At 42.0% G+C, this 15,114-nt stretch overlaps 1 protein-coding gene across 1 annotated transcript in view; it reads left to right on the forward strand.

Moving 5' to 3' along the window:
* The window catches only part of LOC138661786 (cytochrome P450 2G1-like), a 66,626-nt gene that overhangs the window by 41,355 nt on the left and 10,157 nt on the right, over positions 1–15,114 (forward strand). The window contains exons 4-7 of the mRNA XM_069746703.1: positions 6,281–6,441; positions 6,710–6,886; positions 8,290–8,431; positions 9,689–9,876. Of these exons, the coding sequence (XP_069602804.1) occupies positions 6,281–6,441; positions 6,710–6,886; positions 8,290–8,431; positions 9,689–9,876 (668 nt within the window). The remainder of the gene's footprint in view (positions 1–6,280; positions 6,442–6,709; positions 6,887–8,289; positions 8,432–9,688; positions 9,877–15,114) is intronic.

A 15,114-nucleotide genomic window follows, 5' to 3' on the forward strand; every position in this document is an offset into this window, starting at 1 on the left:
CACTCAGATATTGGTTATTTAAAATCCCATATTCAATCATCCTTGACAGGTACACAAAGGTTGAGATGTTTTCATTGCCTACGTTGTATTAATTGTGCAAACATGTTATAAGGTGACTCATTCACTGGGGAAATATTTTCTATAAAGCATTATTTAACTTGTTAATCAGCATAAGTTATTTATTTGTTACAGTATCCAGTATCTATGGTACATAGGTGAAACAATATGTGATTTTAAAACCTGGATAAATCACCAAAGATATACTTTAAGAAATAAAAGATTAGACTTACCTGTTTCAAAACATTTTCTGAGCAGGGACGCAATTAGAAAAAGCTGAAATTCTACATTATAGATCATATTGAACCTTTGAGAAGGGGCGGTGATGGAATTAAATACTTGGTTAGTAGAATATGTTCCTCACGGGATATATACTCCCCCTATATCTTACTGGCACAGCCCCAGCATATGACTGTTTTTTCGTGACATATTGTACTTCATGTTAGTAGTAAAATTTCTTCGATATTACTTGTGTTTATAAATGAAAAAAATGGAAATATGGCGAAAAGTTTGAAAATTTTGCAATTTTCAAACCTTGAATTTTTATCTCCTTAAATCACACAGATATGTCACATAAAGTAGTAAATACATAAGATTTCCCACATGTCAACTTTAGATTAGCACAATTTGGGGAAAAAAATTTTTTGTTAGGGAGTTATAAGGGTTAAAATTTGACCAGCGATTTCTCATTTTTACAACAAAATTTACAAAATCATTTTTTTTAGGGACCACCTCACATTTGAAGTCGTCACTTCTAGGGGTCTACATGGCAGAAAATACCCAAAAGTGATACCATACTAAAAACTGCATACCTGAAGGTGCGCAAAACCACATTCTAGAAGTTTTTTTAACCCTTCAGGTGCTTCACAGAAACTGAAGCAATGTGAAAGGAAAAAATGAACATTTAACTTTTTTTCACAAACATTTTAATTCTGAACCAATTATTTTTTATTTTTACAAGTGTAAAAGAAGAAAATGAACCCTAAAATTTGTTGTGCAATTTGTCCATGAGTACGCTGATACTCCATATGAGGGGGTGAACCACTGTTTGGGTGCACAGAAGAGCTCAGAAGGGAAGGAGCGCCATTTGACTTTTTCAATGCAGAATTGGCTGGAATTGAGATTGGACGCCATGTCGCGTTAGAAGAGCCCCTTATGTGCCTAAACAGTGGAAACCTCCAACAAGTGACACTCTTTTGGAAACTAGACCACCTAAGGAACTGATGTGTGGTGAGAACTTTGAACCCCCAAGTGCTTCACACAAGTTTATAACGTAAAAATGATCTTGTTGCCCACAAATGTTTATTTTCACAAGGGTAATAGGAGAAATTAGACCCCAAAGTTGTTGGGCAATTTGTCCTGAGTACGCTGATACCCCATATGTGGGGGTAAACTACTGTTTGGGCTCATGGCAGAGCTCGGAAGGGAAGGAGCACCGTTTGACATTTTCAATGCAGAATTGGCTGGAATTGAGATCAGATGCCATGTCGCATATGGGGAGCCCCTTATGTGCCTAAATAGTGGACACCCACACAAGTGACCCCATTTTGGAAACTAGACCCCCAAAGGAGATTATCTAGATGTGTGGTGAGCACTAAGAACCCCCAAGTGCTTCACAGAAGTTTATAATGCAGAGCCGTGAAAAAAAAAATGTTTTTTTCCACAATAATGATCTTTTCACACCCAAATTTTTACTTTCACAAGGGCAACATGATAAATTGGACCATGATAGTTGTTGTGCAATTTGTCCTGAGTGCGCTGCTACCCCATATGTGGGAGGGGACCACTGTTTGGGCACACGACAGAGCTCAGAAATGAAAGAGTGCCCTTTTGGAATGCAGACTTTGATGGAATGGTCTGCGGGCATCATGTTGCATTTGCAGAGCCATTGATGTGCCTAAACAGTAGAAACCCCCTCACAAGCAACCCCATTTTGGAAATAGATCCCACCAAGGAGCTTATCTAGATGTGTGGTGAGCACTTTGAACGCCCAAGTGATTCACTGAAGTTTTTTAATGCAGAACCGTGAAAATAAAAAATCATTTTTTTTCCACAAAAATGATTTTTTAGCCCCCAATTTCTTTTATTTTCCCAAGGGTAACAGGAGAAACTAGATCCCAAAAGTTGTGCAATTTGTCCTGAGTATCCTGATGCCCCATATGTGGGAGTAAACCACTGTTTGGGCGCATGGCAGAGCTCAGATGGGAGGGAGCACCATTTGACTATTTGAATGCAAAATAGGCTGAAATCAATGGTGGTGCTATGTCGCATTTGGAGACCCCCTGATGTATCTAAACAGTGGAAACCCTCCAATTCTAACTCTAACCCTAACCCTAACACAACCCTAATCCCAACTCTGTCCATAATCCTAATCACAACCCTAACCTCAACACACCCCTAACCCTATCCATAACCTTAATCACAACCCCAACCCCAACACACCCCTAATCCTAATCACAACCCTAACCATAACCCTAATCACAACCCTAACCCCAACACACCTCTAACCCTAATCGCAACCCTAACTATAGCCCTAACCCTAACACACCCCTAACCCTAATCCCAACCCTAACTATAACCTCAACACACCCCTAACCCTAATCCCAACCCTAACCATAACCCGAACCATACCCCTAACCATAATCCCAAACCTAACCATAACCCAAATCTAAATCCAATCCCAACCCTAACCCATACCTAACTCTAAACCCAAACCTAACCCTAATCCCAACCCTAATCTCAACGCTAACCCTAATTACAACCCTTACCCTAATCCCAACTCTAACCCTAACTTTTGCCCGAACTCTAACTTTAGCCCCAACCCTAACCTTAACTTTAGCCCCAACCCTATCCCTAACTTTAGCCCCCAACCCTAACCCTAACTTTAGTCCAACTCTAAGCCTAATTGGAAAATGGAAATAAATACATTGTTAAGGACTGGCGGAACGCACCAAGTATAGATGAAATGGAACTAGGTGCGTTCGCAGTCCGAGGTCCACCGTGCAGGTAAAAACCCTGCTGCTAGTAAAGACGGACTATATGGCGGTACTATAAGAATACACACATAGGTTAGCTTCACCCTGTGTGAAGGAAGCGACCCTGTTGCGTCACAGGACCGCGGTACCGCACATAGAGCGCAAGCAAGGAGTCACTAATCTCAAACCCGAGACTGAGGATTTGAGTTCAGAAGACCCCATGCGCTCGACACCGCAACTGGGGTGTCAGAGGAACATAAATAATAATATAAAGGCACAAGAGTGCGTGCGGTGCCACACTGACGGACGCCACTAACCACCCAGGCTTGGGTCAGGAAAGCGCAGAGCAAGCGCACGGCGCCGTACTGGCGGACACAGCAACTGGTAGCTGTAATGTGTGTTACGTGCTGTTGGATAAGTCGGGCGCTAGATAGCAAACATACACCTTCCGCGAACAGTCATCCAATAGGGAGGGTTATTTAAAGAGCGACTTTCACTCACAACACACACACATATTAACAAGACAATACTAGCGCATGGCCGTGCGGTCATGCGCAGTTTATATAGTTGCAGCACAGGAAGCTGCTACCGAAGTTTTGCCCTTTCAGGACCTTCCTGGAGGACCAATGGAATGTGCTGCAGTACCTGAGCATGTGACCCTCGATCTCCAACGGGAGATCTTGCCCTGGGCATGCTCAGAGTGTGAAAATAAGGACTTAGTCCCAGAGAAGCCTGCTCGCCGCAGATCAGTGCAGGGTACAACAGGAAAGCCAGAAAAGGCAGCAGTAACCCTCTGCACAGAATCAGTCCCAGCAAGACGCTGGGAGCGATGCCTCCGCTGAGCAGACCCCACTGCGGCCGATGCAGAATGGGAGACCGCAGCAGACACGGATCGAGATTCCTCCTGTGCAGCAGAGGAAACTCGACTCCTAACATACATTTTCTTTATTTTATTATTTTTTCATAACTAAAGGGGTGATAAAGGGGGGTTTATTTACTATTTTTTATTTTGATCACTGTGATAGGGTCTATCACAGTGACCAAAATGAACCAATAGGAAAATTCTTCGTATTGTTGCTGGGCAGATCTCAGCAGGTGCACTGCGCATGCACCCACCATTTTCTTCCCGGAAGAAGATGGCGGTGCACATGGAGTGAAGCAGGAGGACCGAAGAGCACCGGGAGACACTGGTAAGTATTGGGGGCGATCGGGGACCATATTTCTCCGAGGACAGAGAAATTAAATGGCACAGCAGACTTTTTTTTTGCGGTCGCTAGTAAACGGTTAATTACCGACGATCGCAACCCAGGTGTTGGTAAAAAAACGACCAGAATCATGCTGTCTGGGGTCTCAACTGCCCCTGGCAGCTGAGACCCCAGAGAAAATCTGACTCTGGGGGGCGCTATACACTTTTTCCACAGCGCCATTAAATAACGACGCTGTGGTTTAAGTACCCGTAACTACCACCGTTAAAAGGCGTATCGGCGGTCATTAAGGAGTTAAACCACAAATTTTTACATAATTCTATGGGGAGTGCTGCCTCCAAATTTTAATAATATTTGAGGTTTGGTAATTGCCTGGGAGCATTGTCACCCTTGAGCTTTTTTAGCTGGTGCTGCTCTGATTTTTTCTTTTTCTAGTAAGACAGATAAACAGAAAACAATAGATGAAAAGTCACAGAATTGGTCACAAATGTTCTCCACTCTCGCTCGCCTCACTTGTTTGGGGTGCAATTTCACGATAGTGTAAAACTCATTTAACACTTACAGTATTTTTTTTTATAAGATTCTTACATTGCACTATTTTTTTTAATACTTGCCTGAAACTTTTCTACTGCACTGTAGTGTATCTTGGCATCCACAGTGTGCTGCTGCTCTCTTTGGTATGTATTGCAGTCATGGCAAGTTCCACCTTTTCACATTGCTCTATTCTTTGAGGAGGTGGATTTGGAGATAGTGATTACCTCCATAGTTAGCTGAGCACTGATCCTCCCATAAGTCTAAGGTTATTTTCAAGTAGAGCTGGATCCTACCTGTCCTTTACATTTTTTGGCCTTTGGACAGAAGCGGTTTGTAGATACAGTAGATTCTTATCAATAAACATAATTCTTGTTGTGACTGGTGTCAAAATTTCATGTTTTCTATATGAATAAAATCAAATTAATGTACAGTTCTGTTACTGTTGAACATCACACTTGAAGGATGTATCATCCCATATGAATGAAACTCATGACTAAGGCTAGGTTCACACATGCATTGTGCATTCCGTTCAACAAATCCGTTAAACGGACTGCACTAACGCAAGTGCCGACTTTGGCACTGCGCTAGCGCAGATGGAGCATCTGCTAGCTCCATCTGCGCTAGCAGTGCTCTACTAGTGACGGACCCGGAAATGCTGCAGCCTGCGTCTTGGGTCCATCACTCAATGATGGCACATTGTGGGCATGCGCTAGCGATGCATTCGCCATTGCAAGTAATGGCGGCGTTAACGGACTACGTTTCACCGCGTTATGCCGCGGTGTAATGTATTCCGTTAAACGGGTTCACACAACGCAGTGTGAACCCAGCCTAAATCACTCTATCTAATTAACTGCATTTATTACTTGTCAGTTATATAGTTATGTGACTAATGCACAAACTTCAAGAAGTACTCTCGTCAAAGTTTTTATCCACTTAACATATTGCTGTCATCATATTATATAGCACTATGTACTTACAATTGCTCATTTTCCCTTTCTACCCAGTTAATTATTTTCTCTATGTAGAAACAGGAAGTCTCTTGTCCCTGCATTTATCAATCCCCCCTTCAACTCCTAACCCAGCTGCCCCGCTTCTTCCTCCCCCACTGCGCCATTGACTTTTGCAGTGATGACTCATGCAAGAAAAAGAGACTTCTTGTTTCTACATAGAGTGTAGAAGGATTCAGCTTGTCAGATTTTAATCACGTGATGTCATAGACCTAATGGAGAAGAGAAGAATCTGGGTAGAAAGGCAAATTGAGCAATTTTAGGTACACAGTGCTATATAATATGATGACTGAAAAATATTAAAAGGATCAATTCTTTGATGGAAATGCTTCCGTAATTGGTACACCAGAACACCGCCTGAAAAAGGTTCTATGTGGAGCTGAAATTATGAACTTTTTGATGTGGGATAATTAATCATATTACTTTTTTTTTAATGCTACCATCTTTTTACTAGATAGCTAGAAAGACATGTAGAATAATGTTTAATGAAATTCAATTACAGGTCAACCCTTGGATCCAGAAAAGAAAATCATGGATGCTTTTTCTAATGTTCTCTGTTCTGTCATATTTGGAGATCGATTTGAGTACAAGGATGAGAGGTTTATTAAGTTCCTCAAAATTGCCGAAGATACTTTCCAACTGACAAGCTCGACCTGGGGACAGGTAAAGAATGATTACAATCTGATGGTAATTAGACCCATAATCAAGGTAGATGGCCATGCTGGTGTCCTATTTAGGTCGTAGCAACCCAAACAATGCGATCCTCTGGGGAGGGAATTCCTGCACAGGTTTTCCCCCATGGGACCAACCAGAGATGATCAATGTCCATATACTGTAGCACTTACATGGTCTGTCAACTTTTGACAAAATGACTTCTAATGTTCTCCCTATCTGACCAATCACCATCTTCATGTTCTCCTTGGTACTGCAGCTGAAGAGCATGCTTCCCACAATTATGAAGTATGTTCCTGGACCTCACCACAGAATGATCACCATCTCAGTGGAGCTTGAAGATTTTATACATGAGAGGGTCAAATCCAGCATAGAGACCCTGGATCCCTCCACACCCAGACATTACATTGACAGCTTTCTCATCAAAATGGAAGAGGTATTTATCCATATAATGAAAAGGGAAACCCTAAAGTATAAATATTGATGTGAATAGGTTCAAAAAGGTAATTATGATGATTTTGCTATGAAGTGAAAACAAAGTGACTCTTGTCCTTGGACTGCATCTGATATTGCAACTCATCCATATTCAATTCAACAGGGCTAAGGTATAAGCTGTAGACACTATGGGTGCGTGTTAACTCTTTTTAAGAAAGAACTCTCCCGTTTTTGAATACAGAAATGTCTTATAGCACGATTAACCTATTACGGTTATTACACCTTGCAAGAGAAATCTGACAGGACACTAATCCTGCAGGAACCATAGACGGCATAAATTAAACAGAGGCTACTTTCTAGGGAAATGGAGCAAAAAGAAGTTGTCTGATTCTGGCCTCGGACTAGTCATCTGTGACGCATCATCAATGGTCAGCTTTTGAAAATATATCTTCTCTGGAAGATAGGTTCCTAGACAGGACAGATGTGGTGCACCTCCACAATAGACACCAGTAACAATATTTAGTTTATCTCTCTCAGTTTATAGAGGGAAAGTGGTTTGGCATGATGGGATGTAGTCTATGGAGTATTCACATTTGGTAGTGTTACCCTTTAGTTAGAATAACTAACTCTGGGAGTTAGTCCAAGGGCATTGGTGAGTGGGAAGGAAGAATAGACTTGTTTATTGAGTGAATATTGGTGGATGGGGGCCACAGTGGACATCATTGGAGGCTGACGGCCAGAGTGGACATCTACGCAGAGCATAAATGACTTGCTCAGGGAGCATCAGAGGCTGGCAGCCAGAGTGGACATCTTCAGGGAGTACTGCTGGCTGGTAGCCAAAGTAGACATCTTCAGGGAGCATCAATAACTGGATGCCAGAGTGGATATCTAAGGGAACATTGGTAGCTAGAGACTAGGGAGCGATTTGTTAATTGCAGAAGGAGTAGAAGGCTAGAGGGAAGGGAGGGTTATGGAGGGGCTTGAGGAGATGGTGTGCAGTGGGTCGATGCTCGTCAAGTGAGCATTTGCTGGCTAGAGGCCAGAGTAGACATGTTCGGGGAGCATCAGTGACAGGAGGCCAAAGTGAACATCTTGGGTAGTATCAGCGCCTGGTATCCAGAGTAGACATTTTGGGAAGTTGGAGGCTATAAAGCTGTTTATCACAAGAGAGGCAATAGGTTGTTGCCGTGGAATTCTACTTGGTGCCTGTGACTATACTGTTTGAAACCCATTGCTGAAACTTATTACTGAACAAGGACTGGAGTTTGTTACCACTGTAACACTAGAATATCCAATTACAAGTGAACAGCCATAGTGAGAAATGGATGCATCATCAGCGTAACATTCTAAAAACCGTAAATAGTCATTATTGAACATTGGGACTGAACTCTGATTTCTTTCCAGGAAAAGAATAATCCCAACACTGAGTTTAATTTAAAAAATCTCCTAATGTCGACTCATAACTTATTTGTGGCGGGTATAGAGACGGTCAGCACCACCCTGCGATATGGACTGCTTATCTTACTGAGGTATCCAGAAATACAAGGTGTGTAAGGAGTCACTACTGATTATATTACTCCATGAAGGAATATAGTGAAGCAATCAATGCATCTCATTTACATTCTAGGGCAGATTTCTAATGGTATACCAGTATGATGGTCTTTTTATGCTTCAGCAGTAATTACTGCCCCCAAGAGAAGAAAGAATTTAAATAAGGGTTTTAATAGATTTTTTATCATGGTTTTATTCTTTTTTCTTAAGGCTACATTCACGCATATTTTTGTAAGCCAAAATTAGGAGTGGGAGAAAGATGCCGAAGTGGTGTACGTGTTTTTATTATACTTTTCCTCTGATCGTCTCTCATAATTTTGGACAGCAAATACTGATGTAAAGCACTGACCCAATACTTAACGTGTGAACGTAGCCCTAAAAAGGTTGCACATTATTATAAAAAGATAGCTGCTTTCTTTTAGGCATAGTGCCACATTTTTCCATCGGTTGTGCCTACATCTCAGTTCTGTGCAATGAATGGGGTTGTTCTGTAGTACCATACACAACCTGTAGACAAGTGTGGCACTGTTTTTGAAAGAAAGAAGCCATGTTTCTTCTAAACCTGTAAATTCTGTTTAGATTAGTATAATATTGATAGGTCATCAACACCCCGTAAACCCAAAGATCAGCTGTTCTCACCAACAGCAGTGGAATAGCACACCTCTACTCAATGTGCAGATCCTGCTGCCAAGAACATCTGATTAGCTTCTATTCAGAGGCTACTGTGCAGTTTCAATCAATTTGCACTTTGGTGACATTTGTACAAAGCTAGTAGTAATGGAGGTGTTGCCCCCCCCCCCCCCCACAATATTATATTGACAACCCTCCAAAGAATAGACCTTCAATACTAGATGCCTGCAAACCTCTTTCATTCAAGCAGGAGTTTAGCCATCAGTGAAGGGTTTGTTGTAGAGATAGCAGTAACATCTGGTCTTTGGCACATTAGTAGCCCAAAGGCTCGTTTGCCACCTAAGAAGATAACAGTATTACAAAGGTTAGTTATGGGCCTATTAAAAATTTTGTTTTAGGACTCAGAAATTTCAAATTACAAGGACATAAAGTCAATAAGATACTCATGTAGTATTTACTCAGCTTTTCATGGCGCTCTGTGCTGCTTTCCTACTGAGTTCTAGTGTTAAGTTTACAAATGACACATTTTGTAAAACAATAGGTTCAGTATGGTAACTGTGAAGTTATTCTGGCAACTGCTACATCTGTAACTTAATACTTGAAAATAAATCTATAATTTTAGCTAAAATCCACAAGGAGATTGATCAAGTGATTGGACAAAACCGGCCTCCAAATTTTGAAGATAGAATGGAGATGCATTATACTCAGGCCGTTATACAGGAGATTCATCGGTTCAGTGATGTTATCCCTCTGAACCTACCCCATTTGGTAACCAGGGATGTCAAGTTTCGAGGATATCAGATACCCAAGGTATGAACCTCTTATGTATCAATCAATTATTTATGCAATATCTGTGATATTGGTCAAACCAAAGGGACCGCCATGGGGACTTAAGCCAGTGCCACACTTGCGAGTGCAATGCGAGTATCTCGCATCAATACCCGACACTGCCACCGGCAGTTCAGAGCGGAGTGTTCAGCTGCATAGAAATACATGCAGTCACACACTCTGGTCCCGAGTGCCGGCGGCAGTGCCAAGTATTGATAAGAGAGACTCACGAGAGTTTCTCGCATTGCACTCGCAAGTGTGACATCGGCCTAAGAGTACACAATGAGTGATAAAATACAAAGTACATGTATCTTGACCAAGAACCACCCTGTGCAAAGTTTATTTACTGTAGGTGTAAATTAGATATGACACAAAATCAATGTTAGGACTGGCGGAACACACTAAATAATAATTAGAGATGATATAAGGTGCGTTCGCAGTCCGGGGTCCACCGTCCCGCTAAGACACCTGCTACTTGGTAATGACGGACTATATGGTGGTATTATGTGAGTACACACACAGGTTAGCTCCACCCGGTATGAAGGAAGCAAACCTTGTTGCATCACAGGGCCGCGATACAGCACAGAGAGCGCAAGCAAGGCGACACAGAACTCTGCCCCAAGACTCAGGGTAAGAGTCCCTCTAGATCTCTTGCGCTCGACACCGCTACTGTGGTACCAGGAAATCAACTAAACTAAAAAATTTACCGCACAAGAGTGCATGCAGCTCCCCTCTGGCGGACGTCACTAACCACCCTAACTTGGGCCAGAGGAAAGCGCACTATCTGCGCACGGCGCCACTCTGGCGGATGCTGCTAACTAGATTCAGTATCTTGTGCTAATGTGCAGGATAGCACTGTCAGGCGCGAAGTAGCTCCACCATTTGCGAGCAGGCAACAACACTAGGGATGAGAATAATTCAGAGCTTTCATCCATCAACAGGCATACATCCACACACTCAAGTTAACAATTTTACACTCGCACATGGTCGAGCGGCCATGCGAACCTTTTATAGTAGCAGCGCTCCGGGACCTTCCTGATGTTCCAATAAGAGCTGCAACAGGACCTGAGCATGTGACCCCCGACCTCCAGTGGGAGGTCGTCCCATGGGCATGCTCAGAGAGGGAAAAGAAGGACTTAGTCCCTGAAACGCCTGCTCGCTGCTGATCAGTGCTGGCTACAGAGGCAGAGCCTGCAAAAACAGCAGTAACCAAGTGCACAGTATCAGCCTGAGCCAGATGCTGGGTCGATGTCTCTGCTGAGCAGGGTCCACTGTGCCTGGAGGAGAATGGGAGACCGTAGTGGACATGGTTCAAGATTCCCCCTGTGCAGCGGCGGGAACTCGACACCTAACAACCAACTTATTAAAACTTAATTTTTATTAATGCAACAACATATAAAAACAATTAAATCTGGAAAAATGCAAGATTTAAAAGGAAAGACTTGGACTCTAGTAAGATGCTAGCATATAGGCAAAAACCAATGCTTTGGTGAACGTACAAATCTATAACGGTAAGTATAGATGCAGTAAACAGGGAGAGCTACACAATTTATCTATAGATAAAAGTGCAGTAAACTGACCAAGTAGAAACATAATAATAACGTGCAATGTGCTGCAATAAATTAATTAACACACAATCACATTATTACTGCAGTTTATACTGTATTGTGAAAAATCCAGCTCACTCATTGATTTTAGTAGTTGAAATTGCTTCACATGCATACTGAGACTGCAAGTTTTGGATTCTCTATACAGATGTTTGCATACTGTAAACTGCAGGCACGCTAATCACCCAGGTGTCAGTTAAGGCATACCTGTAGGTTTGATTAAGAGTAACTGCAGGTCACAAAACTGCAAACAAAACAGCTGATTTTAAGCAAGGTTTGAATATACATATCTATGGAAAGACACTAAATCCAAGAACTATCAGCCAGATATAGGAAAAGGTCTATTGCCACTTTGTACTTTGAGTAAAGTGCAGAATACCATACAAAAATAAAAGTCTATTCAATCATTAATAACAGTAGCAAATGCATAGTTGCCAAAAGCAATGGGGGTTTTATCTATGTAATGGTACGCTGTGAAAGATTTGATGAGTCCCGTCCTCCATCCCCGACACATTTTGCCCTGCTTCTTCTGAGGGGCATGATATCACTTCCCCAAGGTTTGTACCTTTTATGTATCAATCAATTATTTATGCATTATCTGTGATATTGGTCAAACCAGGGGGACCGCCATGGGGACTATGAGTACGGAATAAAGCCCGATTCATATTGTGCTAGTGCAGTCCGTTCAACGCATGCATTAAATGGACTGCGCAACACAAGTGCCTTTTAAAGATCACGTTATGCGATCATGCTAGCGCAGATGCTCCGTCTGCAATAGCGGTGATGGACCCTGAACGCTGCAGACTGCATCTGAGGGTCCATCACAGAATGATGGCATATCGCTAACGCATGCCGATTATGACATGCGCTATTGATGCACTACATAATGGCAGTCAATGAGTACGCTAACGCATCCGTTACATAGCATTAGTGATGCTATGAAACGGATGCCGTCAGCGCATTGCCATTAACGCAATATGAACTGGGCCTTAATAATGAAATACATAGTACATTTATTGCAGACACGGTGTAGACACAAATTTTATGATTTTTTTAATGTAGATAAATGAACCTTTGTTACATGATATACAGTGGGGCAAAAAAGTATTTAGTCAGTCAGCAATAGTGCAAGTTCCACCACTTAAAAAGATGAGAGGTGTCTGTAATTTACATCATAGGTAGACCTCAACTATGGGAGACAAACTGAGAAAAAAAAATCCAGAAAATCACATTGTCTGTTTTTTTAACAATTTATTTGCATATTATGGTGGAAAATAAGTATTTGGTCAGAAACAAAATTTCATCTCAATACTTTGTAATATATCCTTTGTTGGCAATGACAGAGGTCAAACGTTTTCTGTAAATCTTCACAAGGTTACCACACACTGTTGTTGGTATGTTGGCCCATTCCTCCATGCAGATCTCCTCTAGAGCAGTGATGTTTTTGGCTTTTCGCTTGGCAACACGGACTTTCAACTCCCTCCAAAGGTTTTCTATAGGGTTGAGATCTGGAGACTGGCTAGGCCACTCCAGGACCTTGAAATGCTTCTTACGAAGCCACTCCTTCGTTGCCCTGGCGGTGTGCTTTGGATCATTGTCATGTTGAAAGACCCAGCCACGTTTCATCTTCAATGCCCTTGCTGATGGAAGGAGGTTTGCACTCAAAATCTCACGATACATGGCCCCATTCATTCTTTCATGTACCCGGATCAGTCGTCCCGGCCCCTTTGCAGAGAAACAGCCCCAAAGCATGATGTTTCCACCACCATGCTTTACAGTAGGTATGGTGTTTGATGGATGCAACTCAGTATTCTTTTTCCTCCAAACACGACAAGTTGTGTTTCTACCAAACAGTTCCAGTTTGGTTTCATCAGACCATAGGACATTCTCCCAAAACTCCTCTAGATCATCCAAATGCTCTCTAGCAAACTTCAGAAGGGCCCGGACATGTACTGGCTTAAGCAGTGGGACACGTCTGGCACTGCAGGATCTGAGTCCATGGTGGCGTAGTGTGTTACTTATGGTAGGCCTTGTTACATTGGTCCCAGCTCTCTGCAGTTCATTCACTAGGTCCCCACGCGTGGTTCTGGGATTTTTGCTCTCCGTTCTTGTGATCATTCTGACCCCACGGGGTGGGATTTTGCGTGGAGCCCCAGATCGAGGGAGATTATCAGTGGTCTTGTATGTCTTCCATTTTCTAATTATTGCTCCCACTGTTGATTTCTTCACTCCAAGCTGGTTGGCTATTGCAGATTCAGTCTTCCCAGCCTGGTGCAGGGCTACAATTTTGTTTCTGGTGTCCTTTGACAGCTCTTTGGTCTTCACCATAGTGGAGTTTGGAGTCAGACTGTTTGAGCGTGTGCACAGGTGTCTTTTTATACTGATAACAAGTTTAAACAGGTGCCATTACTACAGGTAATGAGTGGAGGAAAGAGGAGACTCTTAAAGAAGAAGTTACAGGTCTGTGAGAGCCAGAAATCTTGATTGTTTGTTTCTGACCAAATACTTATTTTCCACCATAATATGCAAATAAAATGATAAAAAAACAGACAATGTGATTTTCTGGATTTTTTTTTCTCAGTTTGTCTCCCATAGTTGAGGTCTACCTATGATGTAAATTACAGACGCCTCTCATCTTTTTAAGTGGTGGAACTTGCACTATTGCTGACTGACTAAATACTTTTTTGCCCCACTGTAAGCAGCCATATTGACCGAGTTTGAGAAATCAGCGAACACTCACATCCTGTCATGGCACCATGACTATATCTAGCAAGCGATAGTGATATTTATTTCTAATTATATCTAAAGTACAAGTAATAAAAACAGCAGTTGGCATTAAAATTAGTCCTGGATAGCGATTATCAGCCTTATTACAATAGTACACTGGGTGTCTCAGATAGATAGAATTTAACTAAAATCCTTTTAAAAAGGTTTCAGGCCTCAAGACCCAGGCAGTAAGGAAGGAGGTTTCGATATTTTCAATTGTATAGACATTTTCAGAAACAAAGTAACCAGACCCCTCTGGCAAAATATACAGTCCCTAGTAGGGTGTTTTTGACGACTAGATTGGTGTTTGACATTGGGGGAGATTGAAAGTCAGTCTTCTTATTTTTGCTTCAAAATAATACATAACATAAGTTCTTGTGCCCCACGGCAATTGCTTTAAAGAGACGCACAAAATAGTATGCATCACTTATAGTACTGGTCTTTTTATACAGGGTGAAGGTAATTTGTGTAAATATGAGCAAACTTGTTCAGAAAATGTTCTCTAATCTCAAATTCGGCACAAACTCATCACATTTGGATTCATGTTTGGTTTCCTGACTAATTTTACTCAAAATCGTCAAAATTCGGTAAATCATCGTGTTTCCACTATTGCTTTTGTTATGACTTTGTCTAGGATACTGGTGCTGAATGATGAGCAGGGGGACGTGTTTTATGATGGGAGGTGGTATGTCTAGGGCAGAGGAGATGGAGAGTGTTTTCTTTTACTTTCTTTTGTACACTCTTCTGTGTGTACATTCCTGCAGCCAATTAGGGTGCAGAAACCATCCACAATGTCATGACACAAGGTCTACTGTGATTGGCTGTGGAAGTCACATGTCCCTGTCCA

This window comes from Ranitomeya imitator, chromosome 2 (assembly GCF_032444005.1).
Source record: "Ranitomeya imitator isolate aRanImi1 chromosome 2, aRanImi1.pri, whole genome shotgun sequence".
In the NCBI taxonomy this organism is placed as follows: Eukaryota; Metazoa; Chordata; class Amphibia; order Anura; family Dendrobatidae; genus Ranitomeya; species Ranitomeya imitator.